This window comes from Plectropomus leopardus, chromosome 12, assembly GCF_026936395.1.
Source record: "Plectropomus leopardus strain MGB_pleo_1.0 chromosome 12, ASM2693639v1, whole genome shotgun sequence".
NCBI lineage: Eukaryota > Metazoa > Chordata > Actinopteri > Perciformes > Serranidae > Plectropomus > Plectropomus leopardus.
This window is the reverse complement of record NC_142187.1, coordinates 3,378,543-3,389,786: the sequence shown is the minus strand read 5'-3', so window position 1 is coordinate 3,389,786 and position 11,244 is coordinate 3,378,543. Positions and strand designations below refer to the sequence as shown.

Below are 11,244 nucleotides of genomic sequence, written 5' to 3'. Positions count from 1 at the left end.
AGAAGCTTGTGGCGGTGAGCTGCATTTTATCAGAGGCTGATAGTGAAGTGAAGTTAACATTAGTGTGGACAATAAATCACACAGTGGTGGGCTTTATGCCAAAACAGAAGATATTTTGTATTATAATATAATTATTATAATTTTAAGATATTTTTGTGCAAATCTGTAATGGAAACCCGCCTAGTGTTTGTATTAGAGGTGTGAATTTGAACAGCAGAGAACTGAAATGCAGACAATCAGAGCAGATAGGGATGGTTAAATTTCTTAATTAAAAAAAAAGTACATATAGCAAGTCCAAACACAAGTGACAGAGAACAAGACTGAGACAGAAAAAGCGCAGGCAGGTGTGAACTCAAAATGACAGGGTAACAGGGTTTAAAAGCATGACATGAGCTGCACTGCAACTATGACAAACTAACAAACTGGGAAGAAAAAGGGCCCAGTGTGTGCTGCAGGGCTGATCTGCAAAGTGAGAACAGCTGTGATGGTGGGAGGGGACTTCAAGTTACCAGCACTGGCAAGAAAGTCTTAGTTCATCTAGTGGACGGTTTGAGGATGGGAGGTCAGAAAGGGAGAGGGGAGAACCTGGAAGCAAGTTATCCTCCCTTCCTACCTCCACCGGTCACCCAGAAATTGTTTCCCCTTCCCCATCTTGAAGGATTTGCAGCTACACAAATGCACTTGGAGGAGGCGAGGATGGAGGAGAGAGGAGGCTTCTGGAGGAGCCCAGAGCGAGATACATCGGTATATCGTACACGGAAGTCTTTCATCGAGTGGCGAGACAACGGAGCTCCCCGAGGGTCACGGATATTCTTCATTTGCGTTGTGTCATATATATATATATATATATATATATATATATATATATATATGTCGCACCTCCCCATGCGTCTTTATTTATTCTCAGTGCGCATTCTGCAGAGTCCCTAAATAGATCTATTGATATCATAGAACACCATCACATGATGAAATGTAGGTCTGCTTTAATGCGCTGTCTAATTGTGTGTGATAAAACTAACAAAGAAGTGTTTGGATATTTTAATTTAAAAAAAATGTTCTGGCAGCACACAAATCAGCAGCTTATTTCACTTAGGCATTTTTTGTTTTCATTGTTTTAAATTGACGTTTAAATCAATGATGCGCCAGTTAGGCTGCCCTTTATCAGCACTCAGCCGACTCATTAACGTGCATTAATCAATGACCTGAACCCTGAAACTGAGTGTGTCTGCACAGCACATCTGCACGTAGACAACAAGTTGTCTTTTATGTGATTTCATCTCCAGTATGATCTCGTGCGCACGGGTGATATCTTAGGTTTAGGTTTGTTTATGTGTATATTTAATGTAACGTATTCGGTGTGGACGCTTCCTTGATATTAGATCACGCTGTTAGACCTTCGTATGTGCAAAAGGAAATATTTCTACTGGTAATTATGACCGGAGAAATGAATCAAAATATGTTGGACTTGAACAGATGTTGCTGCTCAGATGCATAATAACGCAGCGCAGCAGCTGATGATGAAGCTCTTCCAAAAACATTGGTAAAATGTTATGTTATATTGTAAAGGAGCAAGAAGTGACTTAAGAAATGTGCCAAAAATAGCACCCAAAAACTGTTAAAAGTGCAAAAAATTAAATGAAAAAAAATAAATAAATAAAAAAAAGGACGCCATGAAAAGAGGGGCTTAAAAATAATAATAATTCTATTAAATTAGTTTAAAAATATGTTTATTCACTTTAAACCTTTGAAACATGAGTGAGCAAACTGTCATAAAGTTCTTTCAAAAACATTAAGAAAGGGCAAGGAGTAACTCATGAAGAAATGAGCCAAGAAAGTTAAAAAAAATAAAATAAAGGGAAAAAAAACAACATAAAGTACATTTATGATAATTATAAATGGAGGAAGGGGTGTTTTTTTTATTTTATTTTTTTTTTTTTACATTTTTCTTATCTTTTTAAAAGGGTTTATAGAATCTGATGGTTTTTATTCTCTGTATATTGTGTTTATTTTTCCCTGTTCCCTGGTTGATTGCAGAGTCACCAGTTGAGACGATTTGAACAACACTGGTCTACATTTTGATATTAATGCTGACACAAAGAGCTTTTCGTGATTCCACTTCCTGCCCATGATTTCTTCTGCAGGTTTTGATTTGACTAATGTTCCATGTCTTGTGGTCATGACCTTAATGCCATGGCCTTTCAGGTACTTTCCATTTACCCATAAATGGACTCATCAGTTCCTGTTTCACTCACACTCTCAGCACATAATAAAACATTTACGTTCTCTTTCAGCTTACCTAGATTATATAAACTACAATTTTACATCCAAAACTGACACTGTCCTCATAAGCATTACTTTTATTCATTAATCATGAAGTCAAGAATTGTGTAACTTGATGCAGGGCTGGTCTACCAGCTGGGCACGCAGTCAAAGCATGTTCTGTTCTGTTCTGATGCATTTTCTGTTTTGCAAACTTGTGCACAGCTTTGATGCATGTGTTTCTTGTGTGTCAACCTGTTCCTTCTGTTTCAAACAATGGCTCAGAAAAAAAACTGTAATTCTATCCACTAAAATCCCTCCCCTGCAATGTGAAAGCACGGCCCTGTCAACAAGAGAGTAATGTGCCAAACATGAAGCAGAAACACTAACAACGCATGTACCCTGAATGACACACACACCTTCAGTTCAGTTGAAGGAGGTGGAGCAGCACTGGAAAGAGAGTGGGAGTGTTTTAGAAACTCATTTCCTTGTTTATGACCCGGAGGAGCTGAGATCGACTAGTGAGCTGCAGCTGACATGATTCTCTGTGTTTGAAGATAAAAACAACTTCATCAGGATCATCTGGCTTTTCTCCTCCATCATTTTACTTCTATAGGTAATGTCTATTGTTTTTCATCACTTTAAACAACCAGCACACATGTGAATTGTACTGACACTAATATAAAGTATATACGGCATATATAACATTTACATGAAGTGTGCTAAGATTTTTTGTTTATGAAAGTATACATTAAGTATACCAATAATCTGATGTTCATGTTTTTGGGATTATATAAGAATTATGTAATGTTTCGAAGAAATCGTAATTTTACTTTCACTTTTGTCCTCAGTAAATCACCATGGCAGCCAACTGTGTGCTGTCTGAGGAGCAGTTTTTGTGCTGCATCTGTCTGGATGTGTTCACTGATCCAGTCACGATACCATGCGGACACAACTTCTGCAAAAACTGCATCACGCAGCACTTTAATGTGAACAGTGCTCAGTGCCAGTGTCCCATGTGCAAAAAACATTTTAAATCACGCCCTGAGCTGCCCGTCAACACTTTCATCTCTGAGATGGCTGCTGAGTTCAGACAGTCAGCAGGGAAGAAATGCACCGTCGACTCGGATGTACAAGTCGCCAAACAGGGAGAAATCCCCTGTGACATCTGCACTGGGACCAAACTGAAGGCTGTGAAGACGTGCTTGACATGTTTCGCCTCCTACTGCGGGATACACCTGGATCCTCACATGACAGCTGACCCGCTGAAAAGGCACTCCCTGACTGATCCAGTGGAGGACATGGAAGCCAGGGTGTGTGTCAAGCACAAAAAAACACTGGAGCTATTCTGTAAGACTGACCAGATGTGTGTGTGCTCACACTGCACTGTCACAGAGCACACGGCCCACAGCATCACCTCTCTGAAAGATGAATATGAAGTGAAGAAGGCCGAGCTGGAACAGGCGGAGGCTGAAATCCAGCAGATGATCCAAGAGAGGAAGCTCAAGATCCAGAAAATTAAACGCTTAAAAGTGTACAGTAAGGAAGATGCAGAGAGAGAGATAGCAGACGGCGTACGCATCTTCACCGCTCTGATGCAGACTGCTGAGAGAGACCTGAACGAGCTTATCGAGAAGATCGAAGAGAGGCAGAAGACAACGGAGGAACAGGCCGACAGCTTCATCAAAGAACTCGAGCAAGAAATCTCTACGCTGATGAAGAGAACTGCTGACATGCAGCAGCTCTCACGCACTCAAGACCATCTTCACCTCCTGCAGAGCTTTGCATCCATGAACAATCCTCTAAGTGCCAAGAACTGGACGGAGGTCAGCTTTCCGCAGCCGTCATACGAGGGTACAGTGGTGAGGGCTGTCGCTGAGCTGGAGGAGACGTTCAGCAGAGAGAAGCAGCAGCTGCTTCACACGGCCAAGCTGAAGAGGGTCCAGCATTACGCTGTGGATGTGATTCTTGAACATAACACCGCAAATCCTTGGCTCATCCTGTCTGATGATGGGAAACAAGTCAGGTGCGGTGAGGTGAGGAGGGACCTGCCAGATAACGCTGAGAGATTCTCTCTCTATGCCACCGTCCTGGCACAGCAGAGTTTCTCCTCTGGAAGATTTTACTATGAGGTTGAGGTGACAGGGAAAACAGATTGGACTCTGGGAGTGGTCAAAAGGTCGGTCAACAGGAAGGGAATAATCCCACTAAGCCCCGTGAATGGCTACTGGGCTGTGGGTTTGAGGAATGGAAACACGTATCTAACTCTTGCCAGCCCTGTCGTCAGCCTCTGCCTGAGCTCCAGGCCTCAGAAGGTGGGGGTGTTTGTGAGCTACGAGGAGGGTCTGGTCTGTTTTTATGATGTGGATGCTGCAGTTCACCTCTACACGTTCACTAACTGCTGCTTCACTGAGAAGCTCTTCCCCTTCTTCAGTCCTGGGCTTCATCATGGTGGCATGAACTCTGCCCCTCTGACAATTTCACCTGTCAACCAATCTGATTGGATCTGATCATTCATATAAAAAAAAAAAAAAAAAGGATTTTGGCCATTTGAGAAGCTCAAGTCATTGGAACTGAGTGGTGTTTGTTGTGTCTGACACTCTTGAGTTTAGGTTTAATTAGCTTAAACTTATGTCTAACACTTAAGATAAAAAAAAGAATTGAGAAGAGTCACTCAAGAATAAAGATGGCAATCATTAATTTTATTTTTATCGATTTTGATACCATTATCGAGACTCCTTAATGATCCAAGTCTTTATCAGTACCACTATTATAGATAGATAGATACTTTTCTATTATTTGTTTGAAAGAAGAGGCCCCAGCACTTAAAAGAACCAGCTTTGCTTTTATTGCTTAACAAGAGACTTTCTTTCATATTGCTGGGAAAACAAATTTCTCTCCCAAACAAGTGTATTATTCAAGTTTCTCGACAGAAACAACATTTTATTTTTCTTGATGTTACATTTGAACATTTTGATTTTACTGAACTGACATTGAACACACCAGAATGAAATCTTATGCAGGCTTGTTTATTTGGGAGTTGAAGGAGTTTTTTTAATCCGAAGACAGTCAGAGTTTCTACATTTCGGTTTAATTTTATGTACAATTGAGGTATGCTGATGAGTGATTTGATTTAAATGACACGACTCGACTCAATGTAGTATTACATTATAGGACCATGGGACTCGACAGCAGTATCAATAAGCTCAAAGGGTTTTTTTTTTTGAGTTTTGAAAAAAGTTGAACTGAGTCCTCAGTAGAACCAGGTTTCAATCCCCATGATGAACTAAGTCGGTTGCAGGGAGTTAACTATGTTCTCTTAGACAGCAACACCAACAAACTTGAGTTGATTCCGGAATCAAACTGAGCAAGAGCTTTCAATGCACCAGTATTTATACTGTCCACGGACTCTAAGATGCTCTTACTGTATTGCTTATTTAAAAAAAAAAAAAAAAAACATTTTTGGTTTTTAGTTTAGTTTTTTTAGTGCATTGTTTCATTGTATCATGAGAGTTTATGAATATGGCTCCACACTGTTTCCTGTATTGCAAGTTTAAAGTGAAAATGGAGTCTTAAAAAAACGAGGTCAAACAGTAAAACTAGCCATTGACAAAGGTTCTGTTACTGCAAGGTCTACTTTTCACGTAAAACATTTTCAGAAACATATTTTAGTGTACTGTTTGGCTGTAATATGAGAGTTTGTGAACAATAAGTGGGTGCCATACTGTTTCATGTATTGTGGAAATGGAGATCACACTGTAGAACTAGGCAGCGCTGATGAAATATAAACTAAGATCTTGTGACTGCATTGCCTATTTTTTGCCTCAAATGTTTTCAGAAACATATTTTAGTGTACTGTTTATCTGTAATATGAGTGTTTGGTAACAGATGGCTGCCATATTATTGCATGCATTATGTCACCCTCCAGTTGGAGCATTTATTGGTCCAGTTCGGTACAGTGCATTCTGGTAATTGTAGGTTTTCTACCTCTTGAGCAAAAGCGAATGCTATAGTATTTTTTTTTCTGTTTTCTTTAATGATTTAGATTAATGAATTGATTTCAAAAGCAGTTGTGGCTTTTCTCCTGCATAGACAGCCCAGTTTTGTAAAAGACCATCACTGAAAGATATCTTTAACTGAGTTGCAGCAATAAAAGGAAGACAAACCACAAATAGAACCGCGATTCACTATCAGCTCAGGTTTTTTTTGTTGTTGTTATTTTTAATATTCACTTTGAGCTGATCCGTTATTCCTTTTTTTTAGGATAGCAGGTCCCCTTTAAATGTTTCTTGTACCAGATTTACAGTTAAATCAATTCTCTATGCCGTCTCTGTGTGAGAGCTTTTTTGTCCTTATCACTATCAATTATTAGTTACTGAAAATCAGAACAGATTGTCTCAGTTTTTGGTAACTGAATGCAGTGGTGTAGTCAAGTTCATTTTAGTGTGTATACTGTAATGATCAAAACCTTGTACATACCTGTACCGGGGTCCACACCCATCACCCAACCGCACCCACTGACACATACAGTACATGCATTTATACATGCAGTAATTAGGGGCATTCCAAAAGACTGGGTGTGTGCTATCAGGATAAAACCTCCTGATTTATTGGAAGCAACACAAAACTTTACAGCTGAAGACGTTTACAGCCAGGGAGGTTTTAACACTTTGGACTCTGGACCGATTTTATGCTGTTTTCATAATCCTTTACCAGTTTGTACTTTTTTGTTATGATTGTATTGTTTTTTTTATCTGAAATGTTGCATATCTTGTTTGTTTTTAGGGAAATCTGCTCTATAGGATTATGAGTTGATATTGCATTGACGTATACTCATGTCATGTACTGTATAAAAACAATATGATCATGTGTTTCATATGCTAGGGAAGATGAAGTTTTTGTGATAATGGCAGTCACATCGGCTGTGTCTTCAGAGTGACTGTAAATCATGTAAAGGTACGCAAAAACTGACTTGTAGATATTCCTATATTTTTGTTTTTAACAGAAAAAATAAAAAGATAACCAAAAAGTGCTGCAGATTATTCAGTGGTAGTTCAGTTCACAGTCAAACTCAGAGCGCCCCCACAAAGTGATGCAGGGACGATTATATTTTTTAAGCCGATGCTGAAGTTATTATCGCCCTGGATCACTCATCAAAAGGTCTACTCTATTTTTTCCTTGGATTTTGATTATTGTTGAAAATAAGCTCTGTGGCAAACCAATGTTTAATATACTTCCACCTTTTGTCAAACATTATTTTCACAAATCAACCCTTAATGCAATCTAGTTGATGTGACTTATGTCTCTAATTCAGACAGACACACAAGATGCTCAAGAGACTTAGTTAATCCTTTGAGACCTGAGCAAATTGTCTAGTTTTCTTTTAACAAGATGGGAAGAAGGCCATTAGCAACTTAAGAAAAAATGGCCCCAAAATTGGCAAAGAACTTAGTGAAAAAAAAAGTACAAGAAAATGACTTAAAATTTAACAAAAAAACAAAAAAAAAACAAAGGGAAAAAGGTAAAACAAATAGTAATAATAAATAAAGGAAATGACCTGAATATTAATTCTATATAATATGTAGAACTATATTCTATATCACACACACACACACACACATATATTTATATCATATTCTATATCACTCTATATATTAACCTGTAAAATAAGTTCAATATTTAATAATGATGATTATAAATAGACTATAGTTTGAGCATTTTCCCTAGTTTTTTAATCATTTTTCATAGCAATTCCTTGTAATTTGCAGATCATTTCTTGCCAAGATGCTGATTGCCTTTTTCCCCATGTTCTCAAGAAAAAAAAGAAAAAAATTGCCTAGTGTTGGGATGAAAAGTGATGTCTATCCAGGTCTCAAAGGGTTCATTGGTCTGAAAACTGACAAATTGTTTAGACCGATCTCAGATAAGTATTTCAGTCCTGTCCTTTTCCTGCAGTAGCTCATTGTTGCTCTTAAAGCTGACGTTTCCATGAAAATGTTGTCATGCGTCTTTATACTTTTGCATGTGACTTTTTTATTTCTTGTTTTGCTGAAAGAGGTGAGATCAAAGAGTGGATTTTAAACGGACTCTAGTCCGCTGAGAATCTGCACCACTATTGAATGTGAGACCATGTCATCCTGTTCCTTGGCGTTTGCTGCCCTCTTGTGGCTGTACAGCTGCAGTGGTACCAAATGGTTCAAATTTGCTTTTCATCTAGATGAAAAGCAGCCAAGAGACCAAGGAGCGGCACTACAACACTGGGTTGTTACAGTAACAGGTAAAGAACAAAAATTTGTTGAAGGATAGTAAATGGGGCAAATTTCAGTCATAAGTGACAAAAGAAAAGGTAGCTGGGTTTGTAGGGTACATCCTCAATGTGAGAAGTTTTTATTATGTCAATGTCATGTTCTGTCATGCGACAAAAGGTACTTATGGAGATTAGAATCCCATGTAATAATTCGCTGCACAAAATGTCATCTTGATCACTGATGAAATGATTTCTAGGTTTCCAGTCACAAGAAAATTGTGGCATCAATCCTGTAAAAACTTTAGGACAGTGGTATCCTGCACAAGGCTTACAGTAAATATTTCCCCACCAACTCTGGAATGTAAGCTGATAAAGTCATGAGCAAAAACAAGACAATGCATCTTCATTACTTACCGTATGACTACGGTATGAGTACTGGTGTATGCAGAATCATGCAATTAAAAACGCTGTTAATGTCAAAAACACAAGGCTATGGCCGAGGTCCTTTAAGAGTGGCATTTTTACCTTGCCATCAGCTATGATCTTGAGGGAAATTATGATTGAACAAAAAAAAGGCAACCATGTTGCACCATCTTCAAAGACAAGACAGACTTTCACCACTGAAGAAACCTCATGTTTGTCTGCGAGTAAAGTCAAAAAGTAATCTTTACCTGTCAGAAATTCTTTATGCAAAGTCCCAGTCAACGCCTCAGTATCTTCAATGAAAGTCACCTTCAAGAGGTTAACTGGGGAGGTGGTCTTTTTGTGCTCCCATAGTTTTAGTCCACGTTTCAGGATTTTAATTCCAGACATACAAAGACTTGTGGAATTCCTACTGAAAAATGGCATACACTTAAATCCAGAAAACGTTGTATTCAGAAAAAATCCAGATGTATGACATTGTGCACATGCATGAACCCAAGCACATTTCCCACACAACATGGAACTGAGCGCACATGAAGCGGTACCAGACTCCTCCCTCTCCATATCCATTTATATATGCAAATTGATTAAACGTGGAATTCCCCTCTCTGCATAACATTAGCAATGAGTGAAAGTGGGAAGAGTTTTTCAGAATGTGAGTTGGAGATGCTCCTCAAGGAATATTTTATGTGCAAAATGGATTTACGGTTTCCATTTGTGAATTTTACACACCACTTAGGCTACATGGATCACATACTATTGTTGTAAATAAATGCAAAGTGCGCTGGGGAAAAGGTGAGGCTGATCAAACTTTACGCACGTGTTTATTGACATAATTACTTTACACACAGAGACAATCAGGGGCTTGATGGAAAGCTCTTAATCGGTAGTTTAACCAGAAAAAAAAGTAAGTCACTAACTTGAACCACTGACCAAGTAATATGCTGTGAAGACAGGATGATATTTGGGAGCGCACATGCTCAGTGGGCATCAAAGGGATTGATATGAGGACAATTAAACAAATCAATTGTTTACTCACCAAGAAGCCACTCATCGCGCACCGTGCCAGCTTCTAGCCTGTTCCCAACCATGTTGTTCGTTAGAATGAATGAATCATGTGTTGATCCAGGCCACCTAGCAACAATTTTTGTCAATTGCTTTTGTGCATCACATATGATCTGTACATTGATCGAATGAAAATGCTTTCTGTTAACATAAATATATTCACCCTGTGATGGTGCTTTTATAGCAATGTGTGTGCAGTCGATAGCTGTGACTTCATTTTAGTTTCTATTCTGCCTGAAATTTTTGTCATATATTTCTCCTAAATTTCACAAGGAGAAATGGGTAACTACGGAGCCCCTCTAGTGACATTAGATGAAAAAAATAATGCGTGGCCACACGTTACTATCTCGTGGCCACGAGATAATAATGCACGGCCACAAGATAGTTAATGCGTGGCCACGAGATAATAACACGCGGCCACGAGATAGTTAATGCGTGGCCATGAGATAATAACGCACGGCCACCAGATAGTTATTGTAGTCATCCCATGCAGACTGTTGCTTTTATCATGGACAAGCTTGATTTAATTTCATTTTATTTTAATAAAGGAATGAATTACAATGACATACTTAAGTCACTTGCGGCAAGGCATGGAGTAATTCTTAGCAAGAGACACTTAATTCGGCTGCTCAAAATCCCGCTACCGAAGGTGAATTATTTATTTATTTTCTCGTGGCCACGCATTAACTATCTCGTGGCCATAAGTTATTATCTCGTGGCCACGCATTAACTATTTCGTGGCCACAAGTTATTATCTCGTGGCCACGAGATAGTAATACGTGGCCACGCATTATTTTTTTTTCATCCAATGTCACCAGAGGGGCTCCGTGGGTAACAGAATAATTAGCAGGAGTAATATTTGAGACTTGAAGGAGATACCTGTCTGAACTCAATTCAGTCTGTTTTATGGCTGTTTTGTTTCTCCTTATGGAAAAGAAAATGAGCAATACAGGAGCTACTATGGAGCAATGTGTAAGCAACATGTATACATATATATACTTTATTTAACCAGGTAAAAGACTCATTGAGATTTATAATCTCTTTTCCAAGAGTGACCTGGCCAAAAGGGCATATTAAAATAAGGTTACAACAATAAATACAGATGAGAAAATACAACTACCAAACAAATACAACTGTCACACAACTGATTTCAGTTATCATTGGAGTAGCAGTCACACTAACCAATAGTGCTATTACATACATACATACATTCATTATTTGACATGTTCAAAAAAAATCAAGGAAAACTT

The 11,244-nt window shown here is 38.6% G+C and overlaps 1 protein-coding gene across 1 annotated transcript; it reads left to right on the top strand.

The window, feature by feature from the left end:
• Positions 1-1,974: 1,974 nt before the first annotated feature.
• Positions 1,975-7,288, top strand: LOC121951715 (E3 ubiquitin-protein ligase TRIM39-like). Its single transcript, XM_042498161.2, has 2 exons — positions 1,975-2,875; positions 3,111-7,288. The coding sequence occupies exon 2, from the start codon at positions 3,120-3,122 to the stop codon at positions 4,767-4,769; it is 1,650 nt and encodes a 549-aa protein (XP_042354095.2). The 5' UTR covers positions 1,975-2,875; positions 3,111-3,119; the 3' UTR covers positions 4,770-7,288.
• The last annotated feature ends 3,956 nt before the right edge of the window (positions 7,289-11,244 follow it).

Excerpts from the sequence above, each read along its gene's own strand:
- LOC121951715 (XM_042498161.2), top strand. The coding sequence starts at position 3,120 with ATGGCAGCCAACTGTGTGCTGTCTGAGGAGCAGTTTTTGTGCTGCATC.